The sequence below is a fragment of the Pipistrellus hanaki genome (genome assembly GCF_964339955.1).
Source record: "Pipistrellus hanaki genome assembly, chromosome: 2".
Lineage (NCBI taxonomy): Eukaryota > Metazoa > Chordata > Mammalia > Chiroptera > Vespertilionidae > Pipistrellus > Pipistrellus hanaki.
The window spans coordinates 38390073-38415926 of record NC_140504.1 but is presented as its reverse complement, the minus strand read 5'-3'; the positions used below and the strand labels follow the sequence as shown (position 1 = coordinate 38415926).

At 44.0% G+C, this 25854-nt stretch overlaps 1 protein-coding gene across 1 annotated transcript in view; it reads left to right on the top strand.

Moving 5' to 3' along the window:
* MCF2L2 (MCF.2 cell line derived transforming sequence-like 2) overlaps window positions 1–25854 on the top strand; it is a 175471-nt gene that overhangs the window by 45979 nt on the left and 103638 nt on the right. Inside the window, exons 6-12 of the mRNA XM_084874189.1 lie at window positions 5562–5678; window positions 6936–7085; window positions 10412–10536; window positions 11091–11205; window positions 11675–11794; window positions 21688–21879; window positions 24922–25113. Of these exons, the coding sequence (XP_084730315.1) occupies window positions 5562–5678; window positions 6936–7085; window positions 10412–10536; window positions 11091–11205; window positions 11675–11794; window positions 21688–21879; window positions 24922–25113 (1011 nt within the window). The remainder of the gene's footprint in view (window positions 1–5561; window positions 5679–6935; window positions 7086–10411; window positions 10537–11090; window positions 11206–11674; window positions 11795–21687; window positions 21880–24921; window positions 25114–25854) is intronic.

The window sequence follows — 25854 nt, the reverse complement described above, 5'->3', positions numbered from 1 at the left end:
AAATACTTTGCAGCTATTGCAAGTAGTAAGGTATGGTACAAGCACAGTGGAAACAGTTGGCAGTTCCTTATTAAGTTAAACATATACTTATGACCCACCCAGGAGAAATGAAAACACATGCTTATGAAAAAGCATGTCCATTAGCAAGTGAATGAGTAAAGAAATTGTGACATAGAAAGGAAAGTACTGTAAGATTTCGCTTATATGTGGAATCTAAAAACAAAATAAATGAATAAACAAACAAAAAACACAGAAAACAGAAACTGACTCATAGATACAGAGAATAAACTGATGCCATAGGGGTGGGAGTGAGGCTGTCGGTGAACAAGGTGAAGGGGAATAAGATGTACAACCTTCCAGCTACTAAATAAACAAGTCCTGGGGATACAGTGTGCATAGCACAGGGGAAATAGTTAAAAATATCATACTAACTTTGGTGACAGATGGTTACTAGACTTATTGTGGTGATCACATTGTAAATTATATTACTAATCACTATGTTGTGCATCTGAAACCAATATATTGCATGTCAACTGTACTTTAACAAAAAATAAAGCCTTAGCCAGTTTGGCTCAGTGGATAGAGCATTGGCCTGCGGACTGAGTGGTCCCAGGTTCGATTCCAGTCAAGGGCACAAGCCTTGGTTGCAGGCTTGAACCCCAGTAGGGGGTATGCAGGAGGCAGCCAATCAATGATTCCCTCTTATCATTGGTCATTGATGTTTCTCTCTCTCTCTTTCTCCCTTCCTCTTGAAATCAATAAAAATATATTTAAAAAATAAAAATAAATTTAAAAAGAAAGTGTGGCATATTCATATAATGAAATAACATTAAGTGATAAAAGGGAGTAAAGTACTGATACATGCAACAGTAATGGGTGAATCTCAAAAATATTCCCTTGAGAGAAAGAAGTTAGACATTAGCAAATACATACTCTGTGATTCATTTTATATAAATGAATGACTATAAAGTTCAAGAAGAGGCAAACTAAGCTATGGTAGATAGAAAATCAAACAGTGGCTGCTGTTAGGGTATGGGAAGTAGAGATTGATTAGAAGGAGATGTTAGGGAACTTTCTGGGAAAATGTACCATATCTTGACTGGATGGTGTTACATGTGTGTTTATATTTATCAAAACTAATTTAACTATACCTTTAAAACCTGTACATTTAAAAATGTAAATGATATATCAATTGAAAAATGTAATAACAAAAATAGAAAAATAAATAAGATAAATCTACAGTGTTGTAAAAAATTTCTAATATATATTTTTTGTTTAGTTGGAAATAATTTCAAACTCATGAAAACAACTTTAAGAATAAGAATAGTGCAAAGAATATTTCATGATCTTTACCCAGATTCATTTACCTGGTAGCATTTTAATCCCCATTTGCTTTATTATTTATTACTTGCTTCTCTATATACATTATTTTATAGATATGTACATCTCTTTATATATAGTACATATATTATGTTTTTTTAAAATATATTTTTATTGATTTCAGAGAGGAAGGGAAAGGGAGAGAAAAATAGAAACATCAATGCTGAGAATCATTGGTTGGCTCTGTCCTGCACACCCCCTACTGAGGATTGAGCCCACAACCTTGGCATGTGCCCTGAGAGGGAATCAAACCATGACCTCCTGGTTCATAGGTTGAAGCTCAACCACTGAGCCATGCCAGCCAGGCCATATTATATCATGTTAATATGTCAGACATGCATTACATTAATATATAATATGTTAATACAATGTAATATAATATATGATATAATACATACATAATATATTTATCTCTATATACTATAAATAATGTATTACATATATTATGTTGAGAGGTAAATATACATATAACGATCTATACGTACATATATGTAGTGATTGAAAAAAATGTAATGCCCCAAAATAAGGAATTTGAACTAAGCATTTGACCAAATGTCATATGTGTTTGTTTCCCTGGTTGTGTATAAAACACACCTCTCCATGTGATAATATGTACATAGATACTGGCACATATGTAATTTATGCCCTGCTTCTCACATGGTACATCTATTAACTAAGGAGAGAATGAACACCTGCTTTATTTTGATACTATGTCTTTTTAGCTACTTCTGTTTGTGGTAATATATTGATTCCCTATCCATCATACTTTTAATTTTAAACTAAAATCAACTTTTTAGAAAACTCTTAGTGAGCTAAATTATTGGCACATTTATTAGGGTTTTTTTTAATGCAAAAAGTTTATTTTATAAGATAAACTCACAGAGAAGATTGCATTCCCCTCACAGCTCTGCTGGGCCACAGAATCCAGAGTCATAGGTTACCATGCTGATGGACTCAACCTTCAAACTATATTTTGTTCTTTTTATGAGTTCAAACTGTTGTTTTCTTTACTTTGTTAGTGAAACATGATTGTGATATTAGCACTTTACTTTGTAGCATCCTGTCCTCTCTTATTATAACCCTAGAGGGCCGGTGCATGAAATTTGTGCACAAGTAGGGTCCCTAGGCCTGGCCTGAGATCAGGGCTAATCTGGGGGGCTACCAGCAGGCAATTGGGGGGGGGGGCGCTGACACCCGCCTTAGCTGGCCTGGGGCCTGTGGGCTGGGGGCAGCTCCTGCATTAAGCATATGCCCCCTAATGGTCAGTGTGCATCATAGCAACTGGTTGTTCTGCCAGTCGCTCCACTGTTTGGTCAATTTGCATATTAGGCTTTTATTATATAGGATCTCCCTGCTCATTTCTAGTGAGATAATAGTTATATTTTCACAGGTTGAGTGAGGGGGAAGGAGTTCATTTTGCTGATTTGTACAAGAACCAGGTGGACCGGGCTATAATAGTAAAGTGACTTAGCCTCGCTGTACCTTTAGCCAAGGAGAGGGTTGCTCTGAAATAGCGAAGGGTTTCTGAGAGCCAGTTGCTGGCACCTATCTATTCTAGACAGCTATCTTCATAGCATTCTGAGAAAATTATGTGAAGTGGCTAAGGCTATGGCCATGCAAATTGGTTTCTTAACATGGATTGTGTGACATAATACAGGAAAGGCTTCTTTCATAATGATAAGATCACAGTTCTCCCTGAAAGAACAGCTTTAAGCAATTATAGATAAGAGCATAAATGTATCCTGAAAAGGAATAGATAGGACATTCTTAATCTATAGCAGCTGTTCTAAGAATGTACATGCTGGAGACGGTACAGTAAGCCTGCTGGTGCCCAGGAGGAACTGAGAATGAGCTTGAAGGCGGAAGTTTATTATACTCGCAGGCCTCAGGACTTCCTCATGTCACCCAGGTCCCACGGGGGAAGCCCAGGTTTTGCTCAGAAGCAGGATGAAGGTGAAAACCTAGATCAGAGTCTTTATTGGGGTTTCCTTGGGAAAGATGAGAAAGTAGAGTCCTGCCAGTAAGGTGGCATGGAAGACCTGGGCCTGGCATGATAGGTTTCTGAAACTCCAGGCTGTGGGGCAAAGTTATTTCTGCCCAGTACGATGTTGCATAATGCTAGATATTAAAAAAAAATTCCAGTATTACCAAAGCTGCTACTGTTCTGAGAAGAAAAAATTATTTTCACTTGATAATTTCCTGTTATGTGTCCTATAATTTTGAATTATAGAAAGACTAAAAGTCTTTTTGAAACTCCAAAAAGTGGTTTAAATTTTTTTAGGAAAGAAAGACACAGGTGGATTCACATTGTTTTTCTGTTTTCTTTTTCTCATATTATAAAAATATTTTTTAAAATCCCCCAACTCTTTTTAGAGATGAAGGAGAAGTCCTGGGGGCAGTGAGGTTAACAGAGTGCTTTGTGCAATCATATCCCACTAAACCTTAGTTCCATCTTAGGGCTGTCATGCTTGCTATTTTATCCCTCTGAGTCTGGCATTTATTAGAAGTTCAATGCATATTTATTGGGTGAATATGTCAGTTTTGTTTTTACCTATAGACTTAGGCTCTAACTTAATATTATTTTCATTCCAAAGTGGACTTATCACTTGACTAATTATGATATGATAATAGAAGAAAGCCTATATTCTTTTTAAAGATTTCATTTTTACTGATTTCAGAGAGAGGAAGGTAGAGGGAGAGACAGCGAGAGAAACATCAATCAAGTGTCTCCCGTATACACCCCAACTGGGGATCAAACCCACAACCTGGGCATGTGCCCTGATGAGAATCCAGATGATGACATTTCCATGAACAGGATGGCATTCAACCCACTGAGACACACCGGGCAGGGTGAAAGCCTGTATTCTTTTAAAAAATATATATTTTATTGATTTTTTTTTTTTTTATAGAGAGGAAAGGAGAGGGATAGAGAGTTAGAAACATCGATGAGAGAGAATCATCAATCAGCTGCCTCTTGCACACCTACTACTGGGGATGTGCCCGCAACCCACGTATATGCCCTTGACCAGAATCAAACCCGGGATCTTTCAGTCCGCAGGCTGACGCTCTATCCACTGAGCCAAACTGGTTTTGGCAGAAAGCCTGTATTCTTATGTTCTCTGACCAAGAATCAATTTTCAAAATAATCAACAAGGAGTGAAGAAATATAAGGTCATTAGGTAAAGGCATCAGAGGACACATTTCAGAGATAGGAAGGAGGGGTCCCTGCTTCTGATCAGGAGTCACTAGGAGGTGTGGTGTGTTGCCTGGGACAGAGAGCCAGACCCCTGCCTGGGGGCAATTTGGATGGTGTCACCTTCCTCTAGATGTGTGGGCATTCACTCATGGGCGTGTTCATCAGCAGGATTGTTAATTTATGAAAACCCACTCCCTGTTACCCGTGCCTCCTCCCCCCCCCCCCTCCCCGCGACCTCCTCCAGAAGGGTAAATTGGGGGTACATCAACATTCTTCATGGGAGTGCATCGGTGTAGTGAATCTTCTCAGTACACACTCCTCAGTTGGTCCCTGTTTTCTAATTTTATTTTGATATTCACCAGCCCACCCTTTATTGGGGTTCTCATCACAGATGTTTAGGTCTCAGTACAGCACCTGATTTCGGTGGCTAAAGAGTAGACTTTAACCTAAGAACTTTGGAAAAAAATTCACTTCAAGCAAGACCTGATTTCTAGGCAGCTTAGAACGAAGCTCCCTGATCCAAGTCGCCGTTTAGTCACAGACTATTCAACACTTTGGCGTTCTTCTCTCAAAGGGGGAAAGTGGAAAGGCACTTTCTCTGCTGGTCATAACAACCATTTTTAAAAAATATATTTTTTTATTGATTTTTCACAGAGAGGAAGAGAGAGGAAGGGAGAGGGATAGAGAGTTAGAAACATCGAAACATCGATGAGAGAGAATCATCGATCAGCTGCCTCTTGCACACCCCCTACTGGGGATGTGCCCGCAACCAAGGTACATGCCCTAGACCAGAATCAAACCTGGGACCTTTCAGTCCACAGGCCGATGCTCTATCCACTGAGCCAAACCGGTTCTGGCCATAACAACCATTTTGGATATAAATCTCTGAGAAGGCAGAGTTGACATACTATACCTAACAGTAGAATCCAGATGAGCTACTATTTAATCATCTGTGAGGAATATATTAATTTGTTTCCTCTTATAGATCGTTATGTTAAATTCTGTCTCTGACCTTCAAGGCTACATTGACAAAAGCCAACTGACAGAGGACTTAGGGGGAACTCTGGAATATCGCCACAGCCAGTGGATCAATCATCGAACTGTGAGTACCAACTTGTGTGCCCTTTTCAGCGTCTCTCCCTGTTTTCCCGAAGACAGGGCTGTTTAAGATCAGCTGTTGGGAGGTCATTGCCTATGACTACCTACCACTGGGGAGGTTGGGTTTTCCAAGCCACAGGTTGGGAGAAAAGTAGGGTGAAGGGAAAAGGCTGGAGTTTCTCCTGCTGACTTCCTTCACCTCACCTCATTGTCTGGCATGGGAGTCTCTGGGACTCAACTTAGAATGCACCTGGGAATTTTCAAAGAACCAATACCCTATACAACCCAGATAAATTTAAGATATTCCTTTAATGGCAGAGTAGGGCCTGTGAGTGGAAGGGACACAGGACAAGGTAGGTTTTTGTAAAAGAAAAGAGGGAGGAAAAGGCCCCCAGTCTCTCCCCACATGTGACAGAAATGACTCAGTTAAAGGCCATTAGAGGCAGCCTGGCTGTGTGTGTGCAGGGGGTGGGGACAATAGAGAGCCATGTGGGGGCTAGAGAGAAGGAAGGGTTTATTACAAGAGGGGTGAGTGGTCCTGCCCTTTGTAGCATTTTATCTAGTGTAGATCCTGAGTCAGATTTAATGTTACATGTTTTGTTCTTTTTTAAAATATATTTTCATTGATTTTAGAGAGGAAGGGAGAGGGAGAGAGAGATAGAAACATCAGTGATGAGAGAGTATCATTGATTGGCTGCCTCCTGCATGCTCCCAACCGGGGATCGAGCCCACAACCCAGGCATGTGCCCTTGACCAGAATCGAACCCGGAATCCTTCAGTTCACAGACCAATGCTCCATCCACTGAACCAAACTGGCTAGGGTTAATGTTACATGTTCTTAAGGTAACAAACAGAATTCTGAAATTGAAAGAGCTTACCTTGTTTGAATACTGCCTGCCTTCCTTTTTTACTGCCCAAGTAACAAGATTTTGAGCAATTCATTTGGCCTGTTGAAATTCCCTTTTCTATAAAACGGAGATAAAATACCTCCCACTCTGGATTATTGAGCTGGTAGACAAATGTAGAGCACTGAGTACCCGTGTTTCCCAGAAAATAAGACATCCTCCGAAAATAAGACCTAGTGCATCTTTGGGAGCAAAAATTAATATAAGACACTGTCTTATTTTGGGGGAAACAGGGTATAATACTTGGTCCTGTGTAGGTACTCAGGAAGTGGTAGCTAATTCTACTGTCCTTCCATCGATAAAGCACATTGCGAATGTTAATCCTGCCATACTGTTATGATTGTCTGACCTTCCAGGCCATCGAAAACTTTGCCTTGGCATTGAAGACCACTGCCCAGATGCTTCAGATGTTCGGGGCCCGCCTGGCTGCCACAGAGCTGCCCAGAGGCGTGCCGTGCACTGCAGAGCTGCTCACGTCCCACACAAAGCAGCGGGACAAGCTGCAGGTGAGCGGTCAGTGGCCTCTCACAGCCCAGCCTCTGTGCCAGCAGAGGGTCAGCCTCCTGGACAGAGCTGGGAGCAGAATTAAGTTCTCTTTTTCCCTCTTCTCCAGTGACCTGGAAGCCACCGAGCATCTTCAGCCTTTGGGGTGGGCGGTATGTGAAGAGAAAACCTCTTTGAGATTGGATGGTTAAGGTGACCAGACATCCTGCTTTTGGCAGGACAGACCCGATTTTTTTAACAATTTGTCCCACGCGGGACGCGGGATAAATTGTTAAAAATCAGGACGTCTGGTCACCTTATGGATGGTGGCATGTAAAAGGACTGCAGTTAATACCTGTGAGAAGCATCAAATGTAGAGCACTCATCAAATGCAGGAAAACTCATTCCAGCTTTGGGATGGCGAGATGAGGTGGGTGAGCATCCCTTCGAGGGCAGCTCAGGACAGAGCAAGATGCAAGAGGCTAAAAATGCAGTGGGAGCTGGAGTCAGCTTTTGAAGCATAAGCTTTTCTGGGGCTGTTGTGAAATCTGAGGCTGCCACCCAGCTGACATATTGCTTCACTTTTCCAGGGATCTGTCTTTTTATGTGGGGATGAACTTGAGGAATAGGACTAGGGAAAATGCTCTGAACTGGGTTTAAGGAGAGGCACCTATTAAGGGATTCACAAAGAATATGTCGGAACTGTTTTTATGAATTGCTGACAAGGGAGCCTAGCAGGTTCTTTCGTGCAGCGAAGGGAAGTCTTCATGGATGGGTGTCAAGCCACTTTCTGCCTCCAGAAACACAAACAGACCGAATACGGAATCTGTTATTTCATAGAAGACCAGAACTCAAGTGGGCAGCGAACTGAGGATTAGCAGGTTGAGACAGCTAGGCATTGCTTGTTTTCCTGCTGCATGGAGCTTGGGAAGACCTGACCCAAAATCTGCAAACGTGCTTTGCTAAGTGATTGATTTATTTGCTCATTTATTTAACATTTATCGACTACTCCACACTACATGCCAGGAAAACAAATAAACAAAGATTGCAAACTCAAAGAACACATAGTTTAGCTAGGGGAGTCTCAGAGTCTCATTAATGAGGCAAATGAATTCTTCCATGTGTTAGGAGCACTGTTTAATTCTCTTTGTAAGGAGGTTGCTAGCGAAAAAAGAGTTCAAAATCTATCCCCAGGATAACTCTGGGTCACCAAAAGATCTGGCTTGGACCTGTGAAAGCCAGAAAGCATCCTGGAAGCATTTAGATAATTTCTCCTAAAAATATTCCTTAAACGTTTGACCTTTTTCTTTGCCCAAGTTCACCTCCTATGATTCTTGGAAGAGATGGTAGGGGGTGCAGAGGCCAGGTCTAGGGTGCCTCTGTGAAGTCTGCCAGAAAAGGGTTGGTGGTCCCAGACCACAGGGCATAGACTCTGGGAGCCTGCAGAGTGGACAGCTAGTATACCTGTGTGATGTTGAGAATGCGGAGCATGGCAGGAAGGCACTAGGAGCAGAGCCCCGGGCCTGGGCTCATGAGCAAGTGTGCTCTCTGCCTCTATCCAAGGATGGTTTGGAGAGGTTGTAGAAGCACTGAAATGACAATGTGGTCAATCTGGGAGGTCTCTGGGGAAAAGGTAAAACCTTTTCGATTTTAGACGAGGACAGGTATCTGAGGGGTGAAATCAGCTAGGGAGGTCCTGCTGTATGTGCAGTGAGGGTTCCCGGGAAAGGCAGACGGATGGGTGTTCCACCATGTCTACACAGGCGAAGCGGTCCACAGAGGGAAAGGGGAGGGAAAGAACCACCCTCCAAGATTAAATAAGGCCACTTCCTTGGGCATGGCGACAAGCTGTTGTTGGCATTAAAACACAATCCTGCACAAAGAAGGCTAAAACTTCCCTCTGATTATGTGGTGGGATAACTTTGTAGATCCACATAATTTGCAGTATTGTCTGACATTGGTAAGAAATTACTTTATACTCCATCTTATCTCAATTTAGTCAAACACCCATGTCTAACCAATAAAACAAAAGAAAGGAATTTAGGAGATTCCATTTTTAGTAAGAAAGTAAGTGCAAAGTCTCACTTTTGTTCAGAGATGACAATTCCATTACCAAAGTAACAAATAGTCAAGAAAACAACCAGAATTTCATAGCCTCTGGAAATAATTTAGGAGTTTTTAAGAGTTCTTGGTTTAGGCATTAGACTGCAGCCTGCCTGGTGCCTGGGAACTGGCCTCCCCTTGGGGCCCCAATCTGCATGAATTCACAGAGACACATGAATGGATAACATCACTAATGGTATTGGAACAGACAAGGAGCAAAGGCATGCAGTTGAGAGTGCCGGACATCTTTTTGACCCGAGTGAAGAGTGTAACACTCCTCCCACAGGGAATAAGCTGAAGGCTGTGTGAAGGCTGGAGGTGACCAGGCCTGGAGGAAGAGTCAGTGTTTATGTGCGTAGGTGTGACTGTTCCGTAACCATGGGACTTTCACTCTCAGCATACCAGACCAGCATCTGGTGTGACCCAGGAATCAAAACCAGAACTCCTGGGAGCAACGATCTAGGCCAGGCTGCACCTCTTTTGCCTTGCCCCATGGTTAATGCTCAGGGCATTGAGACACCTGCACTGAGAGCAGAGGACAAGAGCTGTTGTGTTTGGAAGGAGATAGCCTGATGCTTCCCCAGTTGCAAAACCCGAGGTCTCCGTGTACAAAGAGCAGAATAGAGTTGCCTTGGAAGTATGGATCTTTCCACGTCAAACTGAAATTGCCATCCACCTCTGCCAAGCTTTTTGGAAGGCAGCCATGCTAACCACCATACCACCAATGCTCCGTGCCAAGCTCTTTGGAAGTAGGTGGAAGGAAGCAGATATTCATTGATGAGACCAAATGAAGTTTGTTCGTTCGCTTTATCTTTTTTTTTCCTGGTTAACTAGCAATTGTTGCATTATTATTGCGTGACAGTTCCCAGCATTTAACGTTCAATACCTGCCATATTCTTGTTTCTGGCCACTGTTTTGGATTAGAATAGTTTTTTATTAGCTAGTTTTGCTTTTAATTTACAACAGGTTGAGATACACACAAAATTTAACAGTTGTAGCTTTTGGAGAGGGGAAGTAGATGGGCTGTGGACAAAAACCTAGCTTTCCCCCCATATGTATCCTTTTGTATGTTTTTAATTTTGTCACGTGTAGTATTAGCCATTATGAATAAATCAACTAATAGGCAGCTTTAATTGTTAGCATTTAATTCCTTGGGTGAAAGGTATACCATTTTCCATACTCCAAATCGACCAAGAATTTTTCCAATTAATTTCTTACAAGAGAGACTATATTTATCTTTCTCTAGGATGAGCTAAAATTACTCGGAAAGCAAGGGGCCACATTGCTGTCATGTATTCAAGAACCAAGAACCAAAAGTCCCATCAGGAAGCTAAATCTCAATCAACTTGAGAATGTGGCTACCATGGAAAGGTGAGTGATGGTGAAATAACCAAGATGATCTGAAATAACCAAGGACAGACTAGAACAGCTACTCTTGGGTCTTGGTAGGGTCAAGAAAGAATATTAAAAGCAACAATGGGAAAACTATGGTACCCATCTGGCACCCAGCTATAGAGATATTTTTATGAGAATGCCATCCCATCCTCTTATGAAATGCTGTCATCCCAAGATTTCAAGGGAGATGGTAATATTGATTGAGTTTCATTTCCTAATTATAGTTTGTCTGGGTGATGTGCTTTGTCAAAGAAAAAGCACAAAAATAAGGTTACTTGGGGCATGATCTAAGCACAGCCGCTGAAGCAAAGTTTCTGCCTGGCAGGGAAGGTGTCCTGGTAGAAAAATGGAAGGTATGGGACACCATGGGACCATGAGAAAGTCATAGGTGACACAGACTTTCATAATAAGGACATCACCACAATTTAAAACACTGACTAAAGACATAGATGTTAGCTACACAAACCTACACAGACTCCTGTGGAAATGAGAGTTAACCACAATGTCGCTTTCTCATTATTTCTTGACAGGCTACTAGTTCAGTTGGATGAAACAGAAAAAGCCTTTCGTCAGTTTTGGTCCAAGCATCACCTGAAGCTTAGTCAATGCCTACAACTACAGCACTTTGAGCACAATTTTTGTGAGGTGTTCTTTTCTTGTTTCATAGAACTTCCGTTTATGGTTCGGTGACCTCCAGTTCTCTCTTCTGCCTTGAACTCTGTGTATTGGGGTTTCTTCCTCCCCCTCCCCCCCCCCCCCCCCCCCGCCACTAAGCCAGCCCCCTTCTTCCTCTCAGATATCCTCTTCTCACTTTTTCAGTGGGATACTAATGTTCTAAAATCCAGTTTCCCTGTTGGCATCCATGGTATTTCAGTGGTGGTTTATCTTCCTTTCTCCTTGATAATCTGTTGAATGTAGCTTTTCTATTCCATCTACATGTGTCTCAGCAACCCCACCCCACCCCACCCCTGCTTCATCTGAAAGCTAATGAGCTGTATATCCATTGGTCCTGAACCCTTTCAGGACTTTTGAATTTTCTTAGAGTACAGCAAACCCCTACCTCCAGGTAGGTGCTCATTGGCTTACTTCTGGACTGTTCTAACGTGTCTTGTAGGTTAAGCTTGCCCTGGACAACTTGTTGGCAGAGCAAGCAGAATTTACAGACATCGGAGACAGTGTGATGCGTGTGGAGAGACTTCTTGAGGAACACAAACAACTGGAAAGAAAAGGCCAGGTTTGTTTTTTTGCCCTTTTTGTGAATTGGGAAGGTAGTCACTGTGGACAGTGACACATATGCCCACTCATTGTTGGAAGATTGCCAAAGGACACAGGAATGACCAAAGCCTGGCCTGTCAGTCACCCCACTCCCACCCCCGGTGTCCAAGGAGATGTGCACATGAACATCTGTGATGACTAATGCCTATCCTGCAGAGTTCCATTGAGGCTGCGAAGCACCCCATTGAGACTGGAGGCTCGGATGGGGTGAGAGCTCTGGGCGGTTCTGCCCTCCTCAGAGTGTCCCGACCAGTGGAGGAGCAGCAGGGTTGGGGGCAGGTGACAGTGGGCACATTACCCATTGGGCTGGAGATGGAGGTCTGGGCTGGGAGGGGAAACTTCAGAAGGGGAAACCAGAAAGAAAAAAAAAGAACAACTAGTTTGAAACAAGCAAGATAGTGAAAAAGGGCAAATGGGTTCACATAAGTTTCGTTGAAACTTCAGAAGGGGAAACCAGAAAGAAAAAAAAGAGCAACTAGTTTGAAACAAGCAAGACAGTGAAAAGGGGGAAATGGGTTCACGTAAGTTTGTTTCGTTGATAACAAAGTTGGCAGTGCTTTCTTCTTTCTCAGGCCCCAAGAGCTGTAAATATCAGACTTGCAAAAGAGGATGTATTTCTCAATTCTCTTAACAGAATTAAACAGCTTTCCAGATCTTCACATGGGTCAGCACTCAGCAATGATTCTATTTTAATACATTAGGCTTAATGTGCCTCAAGAACGCTTAGTCATCTCTTGCCAGAGAAATTCCTTTTTGCTTTTCTTTGATTAGCTTCTCTATATTTTTGTCCCTTGGGAGCAAATACTCACTCTATGGTTAGCACTTCCTTTCTGAGCTAGTCTAGAGGCATGTTTCCTGGATAGTACTTTTGTAATACTACCCTGTTTCCCTGAAAATAACACAGTGTCTTATATCATTGTAATCTTTGCTCCCAAAGATGCGCTAGGTCTTATTTTCAGGGGATGTCTTATTTTTCCATGAAGAAGAATATGGTACACATTTATTGTTCAATGAAAATAAAGGAAATTTATTACCTGTATATGGTACGGTAGTATGATAGTTGTCAACACAAACCAGACAAACTGTGAATCCTACAGTATCAAGAATTTACTCATTTGTTCAATGACAATCATGTCATCATCTTCTGGAACATCATCATAACAATCCAATTCCTGAATTTCCTGGTGAATTTCTTGTGACTCCATTTCTTTCAGAATCAGTGGACCAAATCTCTCATGTTTAGCCTTGGGGGGGGGGGCTTATTTTTGGGGGGATGCTTTATATTTCACTCAGAAGGAAACCTGTAAGTAGGTCTTATTTTTGGGGAAACACGGTAGATAGTTGCTCTTCTGGCATGTAGCATGGATATCACTTGAGTGAGAACTTGTTAAAAATATGGAATTTCTGCTCTCATCTCAGAATCGGCATCTACATTTTAATAAGATTCCCCAGGTGATTTACATGCACAGTATAGAGATATATTTCCTTATGAATAGTAACAAATGTAAGCTAAGGCCATGCTGGTTCTAAGAGCTATCAGTTGTGGATTCTGAGCGAGCTGGAGGTCTTCTGCACCTGTGCAAACACCCAGACCTGCCTGTGCACCAGCTTTCACTCAGGAATCCCATCCTTCCCTAGTGTGCAGTTCTTCTGCTATCCGTGACCACTGACAGCTGCTTGTAAACACTTTTGTGTTGGAGGCACAGTCATCAGAAATGTTTATCAAACAATGAAGGGGTATAACTTGATGTATCTGATTATGTTTCAGTCTCATATGTTTGTGAGGTGTTCTTTCATAGGACACACACACAAAAAAAACAATTTTACGTAATTTTAGTTTTTTTCAAAAGAAATCCTTATTAAATGTAGATACTATGCATTTTCATGTATATACATTTATATATTAGGGGGAAAAAAGCTTCATCAAACAAGCCCAGTGCCTTTATTTTGGGCTTCAAAAATGTGGCCATAGCTACCATGAAGGCAGCTTACCAGCCTGCCAGGTATTCATCATCAGGTATTCTTTGCCCAGGGTTCTGTGATTACCAGAAAGTCAAGACCCTGCTTTCATGGAGCTTACATTCAACTGGAGAGAGACAGAAAAGGGAAAAGTAATTCTATATAATAAAAGCCCAGCAACCAAACAGGGGAACCACTAGAACCACCGGAATGACTGCGTCCCCTCACTCTAGCCAGCCCTGCCCCCATCGGGGTGGGCCAACTGGACCCCAACAGTGCACAAATTTGTGCACTGGGCCTCTAGTCCAATAAATAATGCTATTAGATAGTAACAAATACCCTACTTGAGCTAGGGTAGTCAGGAAAGGGCTCTCTAAGAAGGTGGTTTTTGATCTGAGAGCTGGATAGCCATGCAGAGATTTGGGGGATAGCCTTCAAGGCAGAGAAGTTGCAAGTGCCAGGTCTTGAGGCAGGAATGAGGTTCGTGAGTTCAAGGAATGCAGCTGGAGCAGTGTCAGCCAGGTCAGAACAAGGTGGGAGCAATGGCTGTGAGGATTGGGTTTTATTCTCAACCTAGTCAAGTTTCTCAGCCTCTCTGAACAGATCCCCTCATCTGAAATAGTAATTCCCACCTCACAGAGTCCCTGGGAGGACAGAATGAGTTAGGCCTGTAGTGAGTATGTGGAACATACTAAGTGGTCAGAACTCAGGAGCTATTATTATTATTCATTCATTTCAGCAGAGTGATCTTCCAGCCATGCAGCAGTGGCTCCTAGTTTATATTTATGGGACGGGAAGCCATTGTAGGGTGCTCTGAATTGTGTTTTAAATAGTGGGATGGGTCTGCATGACTGCATCCACATTCTCTCATCTGTCTACCTCCTTGGATTTGTGATCCTTGATACATACTTTAAAGATCGCTGACTAGAGCTGGGCACAACCTATGGTCACGGGACATAGGATACTCTGTGAAGCCATGACACATGTTTCCTGGACGGAGTTCCGGAACCAGCTGGACTAACCCACTGCAAGCAAACTCCCGCATTTGGTTTTACCCATCTGTGCCTTGCTTACCCCATCTTGTACTTACTTTCTAAAGGATGCAGCAGATCTATTCCCCTGCCTTTGGGTGAATTGAGTAAAGCTATCTTCTCATAACCGGATGCTCAGTTTTCTAGGAGGCATTGTTTCTTCAGATGAGAAGGGCTTGGCTAATCTTTCCATTTGTTCTGTCAAGTGTTAAGGAACAAGGTGATATCTGGCTAGAATCTGTGGAAATTTGCTTAGGGTTTGCCCTTCACTCAGTACTCAGGAATCGACTTACCTCCTCGCACAGCCACACACTGGTTTCTGGTTTGTTACTAACTTCCTTATTCTGCACAGTGATATCATCCTCCTGGGGAACCTCGTAGCCAGCTCACTCTGCATTCCTGTTGCATGATAATTGAGCCTGTTCCTTTATCTTGTTCCAGTTTGAGGGTGTAGCAGTTCTTAGAGGGGCCAGCCGTTAAACTATTGTGTCCAAGAAGGCATGTAATCCAGCTTGTTAACCTCTCAGAGACATATTCTAGCATGACTGTGTGTGTGTGTGTGTAAATATTCAAATACATGCAAAAGTAGTTTGACTAGAACAGTGGTTGGCAAACTCATGAGTCAACAGAGCCAAATATCAATAGTACAATGATTGAAATTTCTTTTGAGAGCCATATTTTTAAAAATTAAACTTCTTCTAATGCCACTTCTTCAAAATATTTTTGAGATATTTCAAAATATTTTTGAAATAACTTCCACACACACTCAAGGGGCAAAGAGCCGCATGTGGCTCGTGAGCCGCAATTTGCCAACCACTAGAACAATTCACTAGAACAATGAACTCCCATGTATCTATTGCTCAGTTTCAATAGCCACTCATGTTCCACCTTCCTTGTTTCACCTGACCCACTTCCCCATTCATACATTCCATCCTATGCCATTATCGGTGGGTCCATCCTGCGCTCCCTGATAAGGCAGCATCACCATTTCTCACCATTTTCTTCCACAGTAGACACGCTCATCTTTCATCCATTGTAGCAGTAGAGTCCTTGGGGGAGAAAAATAAGCTGCAATTATAGTAAAGATTTTTGAATTATATATTGCAATCTGACTAGCTGGCCTTCTGGAATTTTCAGCATCTGAAAGGCTTGTGAGCAGAGCGCCATAGTTCAGCAATTTCTTTCTCACTATTTCCTTTTTACTTTGGTTTTATTGCCTAGTTAACACGAGCAGGAGCTGTATAGACTAAAAAAAAGCTGTGGTTTGGAGGTTTTACAGTAAATTTCTTTGTAAGTTCTTTGGAGGATTTGATAGTTGTGGTTGTACAGCCATTATTCGTAGCACATGTGGGAGGCCAACTGGGCTGGAAAATGGTAACACAGGCTGTGGAGCCAGACCGAACCAGATTTAACAAAGTCAGCTCTAACAACTACCAGCTATGCAACTCTAGGAGCCTAGTCAAGTGTCTTAGCCTCTCTGAACATATCCCCTCATTTGAAAAAACGGACAATACTAATTTCCTCCTCACAGAGTCCCGTGAAGACAAAATGAATTAGGGGTGTAGTGAGGACTTAATGAGTACCTAGTACGTATAGGTGGTCAGAACTCAGAAGCTATTATTGTTATCCATTCATTTCAAGACAGTGATCTTCTAACCATCTCACAGCTTTCCTCACATGTTTTAAGAACAGTTCTGGAGGGTGAGATGCCACACACCAAGTGAAGGGCACACTGTGATTGCCACAGGGCTCTTGTGAAATAGTCTATGATGTAGTTTCCAATTCCCAGAAAACTGGGGCCATTCTTAATAAAGTAGGCAGTTAATTTTTTTAAATTAATTAATTAATTAATTAATTTATTATTTTATTGATTTTTCACAGAGATGAAGGGAGAGGAATAGAGAGCTAGAAACATTGATGAGAGAGATACATCGACCAGCTGCCTCCTGCACACTCCCCACTGGGGATGTGCCCACGACCAATGTACATGCCCTTGACCAGAATCGAACCCAGGATCTTTCAGTCCACAGACCGATACTCTATCCACTGAGCCAAACCAGTTTCGGCTAAATTTTTATTTATTTATTTATTTATTTTTAAAAAGTCAACAGAGATTTCCTTGGCAGGTTTTCATGCTTCTATACTGACTAAAGTCAGACAGGTTTAATCAATCCCATGAGGTCTCTGAGCTTAGACAGCACCTGTGTGGCCATTTTCCTATGTGTGGTGGTCAGAGCCAGATTCTGCAGCCAGGCTGCCTGAGTCTGAAGCCTGGCTCTGCTCTTCCTCCCTGGGTCACCTTGGCCATTGTGCCTCCACTCCTCTTTTGTAAAGCAGCACCCATATTAAAGGGTTTGTTGTGACGAGTGAAAGAAATAGTTTAAGTGTTCAGGTCAGTGCCTGGCAGGTAGTCAGGTCTCATTGAATGTTAGCTGTTGTCAGTGACATCACAGAAGTGGTGGAGTCCACCCTATGCTACAGGATGTCTCCCAGGCTCAGTGTGCAGTGGCCGAGCAGTTCTAGGAAGAGTGTCTCATTCATTCTTTGCTGGTGCTGACCAGCAGACACCAAGTGATGGATGAAGGATTTTTCTGACACAGGATTGCTGTAAAAGAGAGGGCTAAGGGATTGCCTGGCTAAAGGAACCTGATAGTCTCATTTGCCTGCCTCTTCAAGCTTTTATTGTAACAGTAGTTTGAGATAAAGTTTATCTTTTAGATACAATCAGTAGGGTAAGTAATCTTGAGGGGGCACATGTGTCTGCAGTGTCCTTTAAACAAGAACACCTAAAGCTTAAGCATAAAGATTCCGGTAAACACCTGGGCGTCTGCACATGCACAGACTTCGTTGTTCAGAACTATCGCCTTGGGTGTTTACCCCGAGTTCTTTTAAATAGCCACTGCTTGATTTGTACACCATTGCTCCTTTATGTTTTGCACAACGATTATTTATATTTAAGTACCTAATTTGTGCTTTGTACTGTTTTAAGTTGAATAATAGCTGGTATGGGCTTGCCAGGGTCCGTGGCATGGTGAGGGCAATAGATAAGTGATCATAATACAGTGAAGTGTGCGCTCAGATTCAAGAAAGGCACAGAGGAGGGGCATCAGAATAAAATGGTGGAGTTAGAGAACATATTCTGGAGAAGATGAACTCTAAAGGGTATTTTAGATTTAGCTCCAGAGGAGAGTGGGTGCCGCAGGAGGGGGGAGGCAGAGCAGTTGGGGGCAGGGGTGATGAGGGAAGGATGTGGCTTTCTAGGCAGAGAGAGCACGGAGAGAAGGCATGGAGGTCTGAGCTGCCTGAATATTTGGGGAACTACAAATGGGCCGTTAGTGGGGTTACAGCAGAGGATGGGGTGAGGGAAGTGGAGGATGAGGAGGCACAGGGTTGAGCCTGATAATGAAAGGCTTTTTATGCATTGTCAGGAGTTTGAATTTTCTCCTGAAGACTGTAGGGAGCAAAAAGGACATGAAGCTTGGGAGTGAGGTAGACATGATAAAATTGGAATTGCTGCTTCATCAGTATAATGTGGAGCATGGTTTGAAGGAGAACAAAGAAGCCAGCTGTCCAGGCAGAAAGCATGAAGGCCCGAACAGACAGTGACAAGGAGTTGGTGGAGAAGGGCTCAGAATTCAAAAGTTATTAAGAAAACTGAAACCGGTTTGGCTCAGTGGATAGAGCATCAGCCTGCAGACTGAAAGGTCCCAGTTTCGATTCCAGTCAAGGGCATGTACCTTGGTTGTGGGCACATCCCCAGAAGGGGGGGGGGTGCAGGAGGCAGCTGATCGATGTTTCTCTCTCATCGATGTTTCTAATTCTCTCTCTCTGTAAAAAATCAATTAAAAATATATTTTAAAAAAGTTATTAAGAAGGATGTGGGCCCTGTAGGGCTTGGTGAATGACTGGCAAGGTAGGGGGAAGGGGTTTTGAGATTGTTAAAACCGTGAGCCATTGTAAATTAAGAGAGAGGCCAGTTGTCATCACCGGGAGTCATCATGACTCCTTTGTGTTACTGTAAAAAGTTAAGCCAGGGAAAAAGGTATACTGGATGCTCACCATAGTCAGCAAGGGTGCCTATGATCTCTCTGCTCCCGGAGACCTCTGGGAATGTGGCAGGCATCTGCGGTGACTCACAGGTCTATGCTGTTTCACACAAATCCAGCCAAGCAGATGACCGCATCATCTAGTGCATTAGCCAATTCATTAATTCACTCAGGCATTCATTATATTGACCAAATATTTATGGAGCTTCCCTATTGGTGGGAGTGGGTAAAGGAGGGAGAAATTGTACATGAAGTAAGCAGAGATACTTTCAGATGGAGGAAAGTGTAGTTAGAAAATGAAAACAAAGTGAGGGAGAGGGCCCCAGTGGGTGGGTTGCAGGAAGTGGCTTTAAAAACAGCAGATAGAGAAGGCTGGCCAGGAGGTAAACTGAGAGCTTTGCCTGGCACATGTGGTTAGAGCAAAGCAAGCCATGCAGACAGAGGGAGATGTGGTTGCTGAACAGACGAGGTCAGAGCAGTGATCTATGGTTACAGGAAAGGGTTTACAGAAACATATTTCTTAAGTCACATGACTCCCCCATAGAGTTGTCCAAACCAGATCTGTACCTTTTCTTAACTTCAGTTCACTCCCTGCTCACCTCAGGAGATCCCAGGGGATGGCACTGAGGCAGGAGCTGGTTTGGCTGCCAGCCTTGTTGAAGCCACATCTTTTACCGAGATGACTACAGTAGCACCTAGGGCTGGGCCCCCTGCTTTGAGACCCTCTCCTCAAAACCTCCAGTGCTCCCATGTCACAATGAGTAAAAACCAAAGTGCTGATAGTGGCAGCAAGGCCCGCCCCAATCTGGTCCCTCTCTCTCCTCACTATTGCACCTCCTACGCTTTTCCTGCTTACTACTCTGCTCCAGCCACAGTGACTTCCTCCTGCTACCAGAACACGTCAAACACGCTCAACCTCTAGGCCAGTGTTTCCCAAAGTGTGGCACTCGTACCCCCAGGGGTACGGAAGAGTTTGGTGGGGGTACGCGTTGCACCGGAGTTTGGTGGGGATATGCACTGCACCGTGCTTAGCTGCGCCTAATTCTACGTTCTCATGAGTACGAGGGGTACTCAGCGTTACGAAAATTACAGAAGGGGTACACATATGTCAAAAGTTTGGGAAACACTGCTAGGCCAAGTACTGCATGGCTGGACCCTCACTTCAGGTCTTGGTTCCTATTTTAAGGGTTCCCAGGACCACCCCCAGATCTGAAGATTTGCTAGAAGGACTCACAGAATTCAGTATACCCATGGTTGTAATCTATTACAGTGAAAGGATACCAAGCCAAATCAGAAAAGGGAAGGTGCAGGGGGGGAACTCTCAGGAGGCCATCAGGTGCAAGCTTCCAAGAGTCTTCTTCTTCCTGTGCTGTCCCATGGGATGGACTTAATGCACCCTGCAGTACGTTGGGATCACACTGTAAAACGTTGTCTACCTGGGCAGCTCAGTGCTCAGTGCTCAGCGTTTTTATTGGTAGCTGGTCACGTAGGCAGCCTCTGCCTGGCATATCCCAGAATCCAGACTCCCAGAAAGACAGCAGGGGTCCAGCATAAAGCACATGGTTTGCCCAGTTTAGGTATGGTGAGCCATTCTCCATGGGGACGATAGGAACCCTCCTGATGTTCCTAGAAGCAACCCAAGGCCAACCTGGGAAGCAGGCCTTTCCTAGGATAGTATTCTTTCCTGGAGAGCACCTGCTCAGTGGGCCCTTCTCTCACCATCCTATTTAAAATGGCAACTTGCCCTAAAACTGGTTTGGCTCAGTGGGTAGAGAGTTGGCCTGCGGACTGAAAGGTCCCAGGTTCGATTCCGGTCAAGGGCATGTACCTTGGTTGAGGACACATCCCCAGTGATTTTCTCTCATTGATGTTTCTAACTCTCTGTCCCTCTCTCTTCCCTCTTTGTATAAAATCAATAAAATATATATATATATAAAATAAATAAATAAAAGGGCAACTTGCTCCACCCACACTCCTTGACCTCCCCTTCCCTGTTTGATTTTTCTTCATGTCAGTCATCACTATCTAAGGTATTTGATTGTTGTCTCCTATTAACATGTAAGCTTCATAAGGGCAGGGGGTTTTGCTTGGTTTGTTTCTCACTGAACTCTCAGTACCTGGATGGTGCTTGGCACATGGTTAGCCTCAGTAACCTGTGAGGATTGAAAACAGGAAAATAATGTACATGTGGTTAGAAAAAGGAAGCCATGCAAACAGAGGGAGATGTGGTTGCTGAACTGACGAGGTCAGAGCAGACAGTGAGCTATGGTTACAGGAAAGGGTTTATAGGGACCTATTTCTTAAGTCACATGATTCCCCCATAGAGTTGTCCAAATCAGATCTTTACCTTTTTTTTTTTTAACTTCAGCTCACTCCCTGCTCTCCTCAGGGCCACATGTCTGTCCTTTTTCCTTTTCCATTTAGTTGACAGTGGGACTCAGAGTCTCCTCTTCTGTGCAGTATAACACCTCTGCCCTAGAAGTTATCACATTGTAATCATTTAATTACTTGTATAATTTATTTAATACGTGAGTCCTACATTAGGCAGAAAGTTTCTAGCTTGTTAACACTGTGTCCTCAGGGCCCATCCCAGAACCCAACAAAGACGTGAATGAATGACTTGTTTTGCTTCAGAGTGACAATGGCCCTGGGTTAGGCCAGATTTCCTGGGAAAGGAAGAGCCTGCCCAGATTCCCCAGCCCCAGGCTTTCGGCCTAAACCCTTAACCGGCGTCTCCTTAGCCTCTCTCTAGGGTTGGAGCACGCAGTGTCAGACACACAGCAGCCTCGTCATGACTTGGCTGTCATGCTTTGCAGGAGTCCTTGGAAAAGGCCCAGCTGCTTGCAGTAATTGGGGACCAGTTCATCCAGAGCCACCACTATGCAGCGGACTCCATCAGGCCCAAGTGCGCGGAGCTCAGGCACCTCTGTGATGACTTCTCCAATGAAAACAAGAAAAAACACGACATTTTAGAGAAGTCTCTGGAATTACATAGACAGCTGGACAAGGTGAGCAAAACAAAGCTGTGACCATGTCTGCAAAATTTTCTGTAAAGCAGTCTCTTAAAAAATATATATATATATATATATATATATATATATATATATATATATATATATATATATGTTGTTTTGGTTTTTTTTGTTTTGTTTTTTTTACTTACAGAAAGGAAGAGAGAGGGATAGAGAGCTAGAAACATCGATGAGAGAGAGTCATTGACCAGCTGCCTCTTGCACACCCCCTATTGGGGTTTTCCCCTCAACCAAGGTACATGCCCTTGACTGGAATCAAACCCGGGACCTTTCAGTCTGCAGGCCAATGCTCCATCCGCTGAGCCACACCGGCTTCAGCTGTAAAGCAGTCTTAATCAGACTTGACCTCCCTGCCCCACATGGTTGCTGAGAAGATAAACAACTTCATGGGAAACAGAGCCCAAGAGGCATTTCAAGTTGCAGATTCTACGTCACAGGGGTATTGAAGGTCAAAAGTGCCTCAGTCATCCCACCACATCCTATTAGAATGAATTGAGTCTGCTTCTCTGGGTGTGGACCCAGACTTAAAGAGTGTGCTCTGGTCCTAGCTGGTTTGGCTCAGTGGATAGAGTGTCAGCCTGCGGACCAAAGGGTCCCAGGTTCAATTCCAGTCAAGGGAATGTACCTCAGTTGCAGGCTCCTCCCCAGCCCAGCCCTGGTTGGGGCACATGCAGAAGGCAACCAATTGATGTGTTTCTCTCACATCAATGTTTCTCTCTGCCTTTCCCTCTCTTCCAGTCTCTCTAAAAATCAATGGAAAAATATCCTCATATGAGGATTAAAAAAAAAAAAAAAAAAAAAAAAAAGGAGTGTGTTCTGGCTTGGCACTGTGGGACATTTTTTTTATTCCCCTTCAAGCATACAGAGACTGAGCCCTATATTTGCAGTGCTTCTTCTCATCTGAAGGCCTCGGAATGTGAATCCTTTGGGAAAAGCTAAAGTTATAATGGCCATTTATACATTCCTACCACTTATAGAGTTCCCAGTGGGAGCATAGTTATGTCATCTAATCCTCAAGACAAATTATGAGGAAGGTATTAACGGCCTCATTTTAGAGGCAGAAACTGATATTCAAAGTGGTTCAGTCCAAACGTTGCAACACTTAGTGTGTGAGAATTTCCAGGTGAGCTTGCTCTATTGCAGATTCCCTGGTTTATCACTCTGGAGACTGAGATTCAGTAAGTCTCGGGGGGGGTGGGGGTGGGGTGCCATAGAATCCGTGTTTTCAGCAAGGGCGCCGGTGATTTTGGTGCAGGTCGTACAGGGACACACTGAGAAACCCTGGGGTAAGTGACGGCCCGAGACCGCACATGGAGGAAATAGGGATTGCAGATTTGAAGTCAGGACTGCCAATTCAAATAGGGGATTGCAGATTTGAAGTCAGGACTGTCCAGACGCTAGACAGCAATGCTGTGTGAGCAGAGGGCGTGCAGAGAGGGAGGGCAGCCTCGGGTGCCCTTTGGCAGTGATCTCTTGGACAAGTGCCCGGTCAGCAGGGGCAGTGACTTTTGGAGCCTTCCCTGCCAGCTGTTCCCCAAGCAGCACGTGGCTCATGGCCATGAGTGGGGGAGCTCCATTCCTACAGCTCTTTCTCTGCGGTGACTGGGGGCACCCACCCAGGTTGTTTACGTCATCCCATTGCCAGAGGGGTTTTAGTGTCAGTGAAACCCAGCTGTTCCAGAAGCACGCGGCTCAGAGGGACCCGGTGCGCAGTCTGCTCTGTGGACTGAGCTCTCTGCAGGATCAACCACTGTTTCCCTCAGTCCATGTCGGCTCCAGAGATCACAGCCTCATGCTGAGCTGAGTGTGTGTGTGTGTGTGTGTGTGTGTGTGTGTGTGTGTGTGTGTCTGGGAAAGCAAGTAGTTGCTGTGACTGCAGAAGACCCCAGCTTAGTGTTTTATGCAGATCTAGGCATGATGTTTCAAGACAAGGTTTTCACAGTGTATATTAAAGCATGACTTCCTGTTACTTTGAAAATCCAAAATTGTAGGAAAGAGAAGGGAAGAAGTTACTGGTGGATGCCTACACATCCTACTTCCCTTCTCATCCCTACACAGTGATAATTATTAACTTTTAAATATATTATTGGTGTGTGTGTGTATGAGTGTGTGTGTGTGTGTGTGTGTGTGTGTGTTATTCTAAAAGTACAATAGTACACATCCAATGTAGATAATTTAGGGGGAAAATAGAAGACCGATGTAAGTTGCCTGTAATTTCCCACTTAGCACTCTGGAGTGCTTTCCCCCTGTGTAGTTACTTGAGGTAGCTCCTCAGGTCTCCTGGGATGGAAATGCAGGTGTACTTGCTCTGGCAGCTCATGTAAATATTCAGGCATCACCGGGGCCCTCGTCTCTCTGTGTACATCTTTAAAAAGTTGAACCGTTAGAATTCATCACCTACCTGGTTTCATCCTAGCATTCTGGAAAGTGTGAGAACTGCTGCTCTGAGCTACAGAGCTTTTCATTCTTGGATGCTTCCCTGGGAAAGACAAATGACAATAAGTGCAAATGTGGAAAGAGGAAAGTCTTTTTGTTAAAAGGACAATCCCTCCTGCAGCAAAATGCATAGGGGCCAGGTCTGATGCTTCATTAGTTATTGGTTACCCTGTGCTCCCTTAACCAGTTAGGGGGTAAGACAAGTGGCCTAGAAGGTCGTCCCGAAAAGTCATTGCTTACATTTCTCTGTCGTGAGACCAAACATAGAAGAACTTGCCTTTCTCCTCCTGGAGGGGAAGTAATTGGTGTCACTAGAAAAGGGCAGAATGTTTACACGATTCATTTTATTGGTTGGGTGACTTCCCTGAGAAGTGGACAGATGTCAAATTGGTTTGGGTTTGTCCGCCTCACAGTTGTATTTACAGGGGTCAGACCTCTCGACTTGATGTTGTCCCACAGCAAGTTCCCAGGGTCCCGGAATCCTGGGAGACCCCGGGGAGCTCAGACCCCCCAAGGGACTGTGGTGGCTGAGCTGCGTGCGGTCAGGCTAACTGCCCGGGGCACTGTGTTCCTTTCCAAAAGGTCAGCCGGTGGTGTGAAGCGGGGATCTATCTCTTGGCTTCCCAAGCTGTAGACAAGTACCAGTCTCGAGAGGGTGTTGACGTCGCCTTGACCGACATCGAGGCATTCCTGGACACAGCGAGGGAGGACCCGCTGCCCAGCCCCAAGGAGATTTACAACCAGTTTGAGCTGATTCTCACCGCTGATGTAAAGGTAATGGTGGTGCGTTATTTTCATCCTGTGGTTTGGAAGGAGGCATTGGGGGCCTTGGCCTGTTGCTGAAGGAAGTCCAGGCAGGATACACCGAGCAGGTTAACCAGTTCTTGAGCCCTCAGGGGGCCTTTTAGACTCCCGGCAAACCGCTTCTTGGCAGTCTGACTCAGTCATTCATTTCTCTACAAATCTTCACGAGCATCTCTCCTGTATCGTGCACTGTGCCAAGAACCCACAGCAAACAGAAATAGACACGGCTCCTTCCTGCATGGAATTTACAGAGTAGTGGGAGAGGCACAAAACACACACACACAAAAATGTGTTCCAAGCTGAAGTAAGTGCTCTGGAGTGGGGAGTCAGGGTCCTATTGGGTATGTGACAGCGGAACTTGACCCGGACCGGGGGTCACTTGAAGCAAGGCCTAGAGAAGATGGGGGTCCTTTTCAGTCCAAAGAAACGGTGTGTGCAGAGGCCGTGGGGCTGGAGGGAGCCTGGCGCTCTGCAGAACTCCAGGGTCAGGGTGGCTGGAGAACAGAGAGCAGACAAAGAACGTTTGGGGTAAGATTAGAGAGGGAAAGAGGAGGTGGGGCTCTGTGGGCCATTTTAGAAGTCTGGCCTTTCTTCTGAGAGCAGCGGAAGCCACTACAGAATTTAAGCAGAGCAGCGGAAGCCACTACAGAATTTAAGCAGGGGAATTCCTTGATCTGATTTGCATTTGAGAGGAGCCCTCTTCCTCTGATA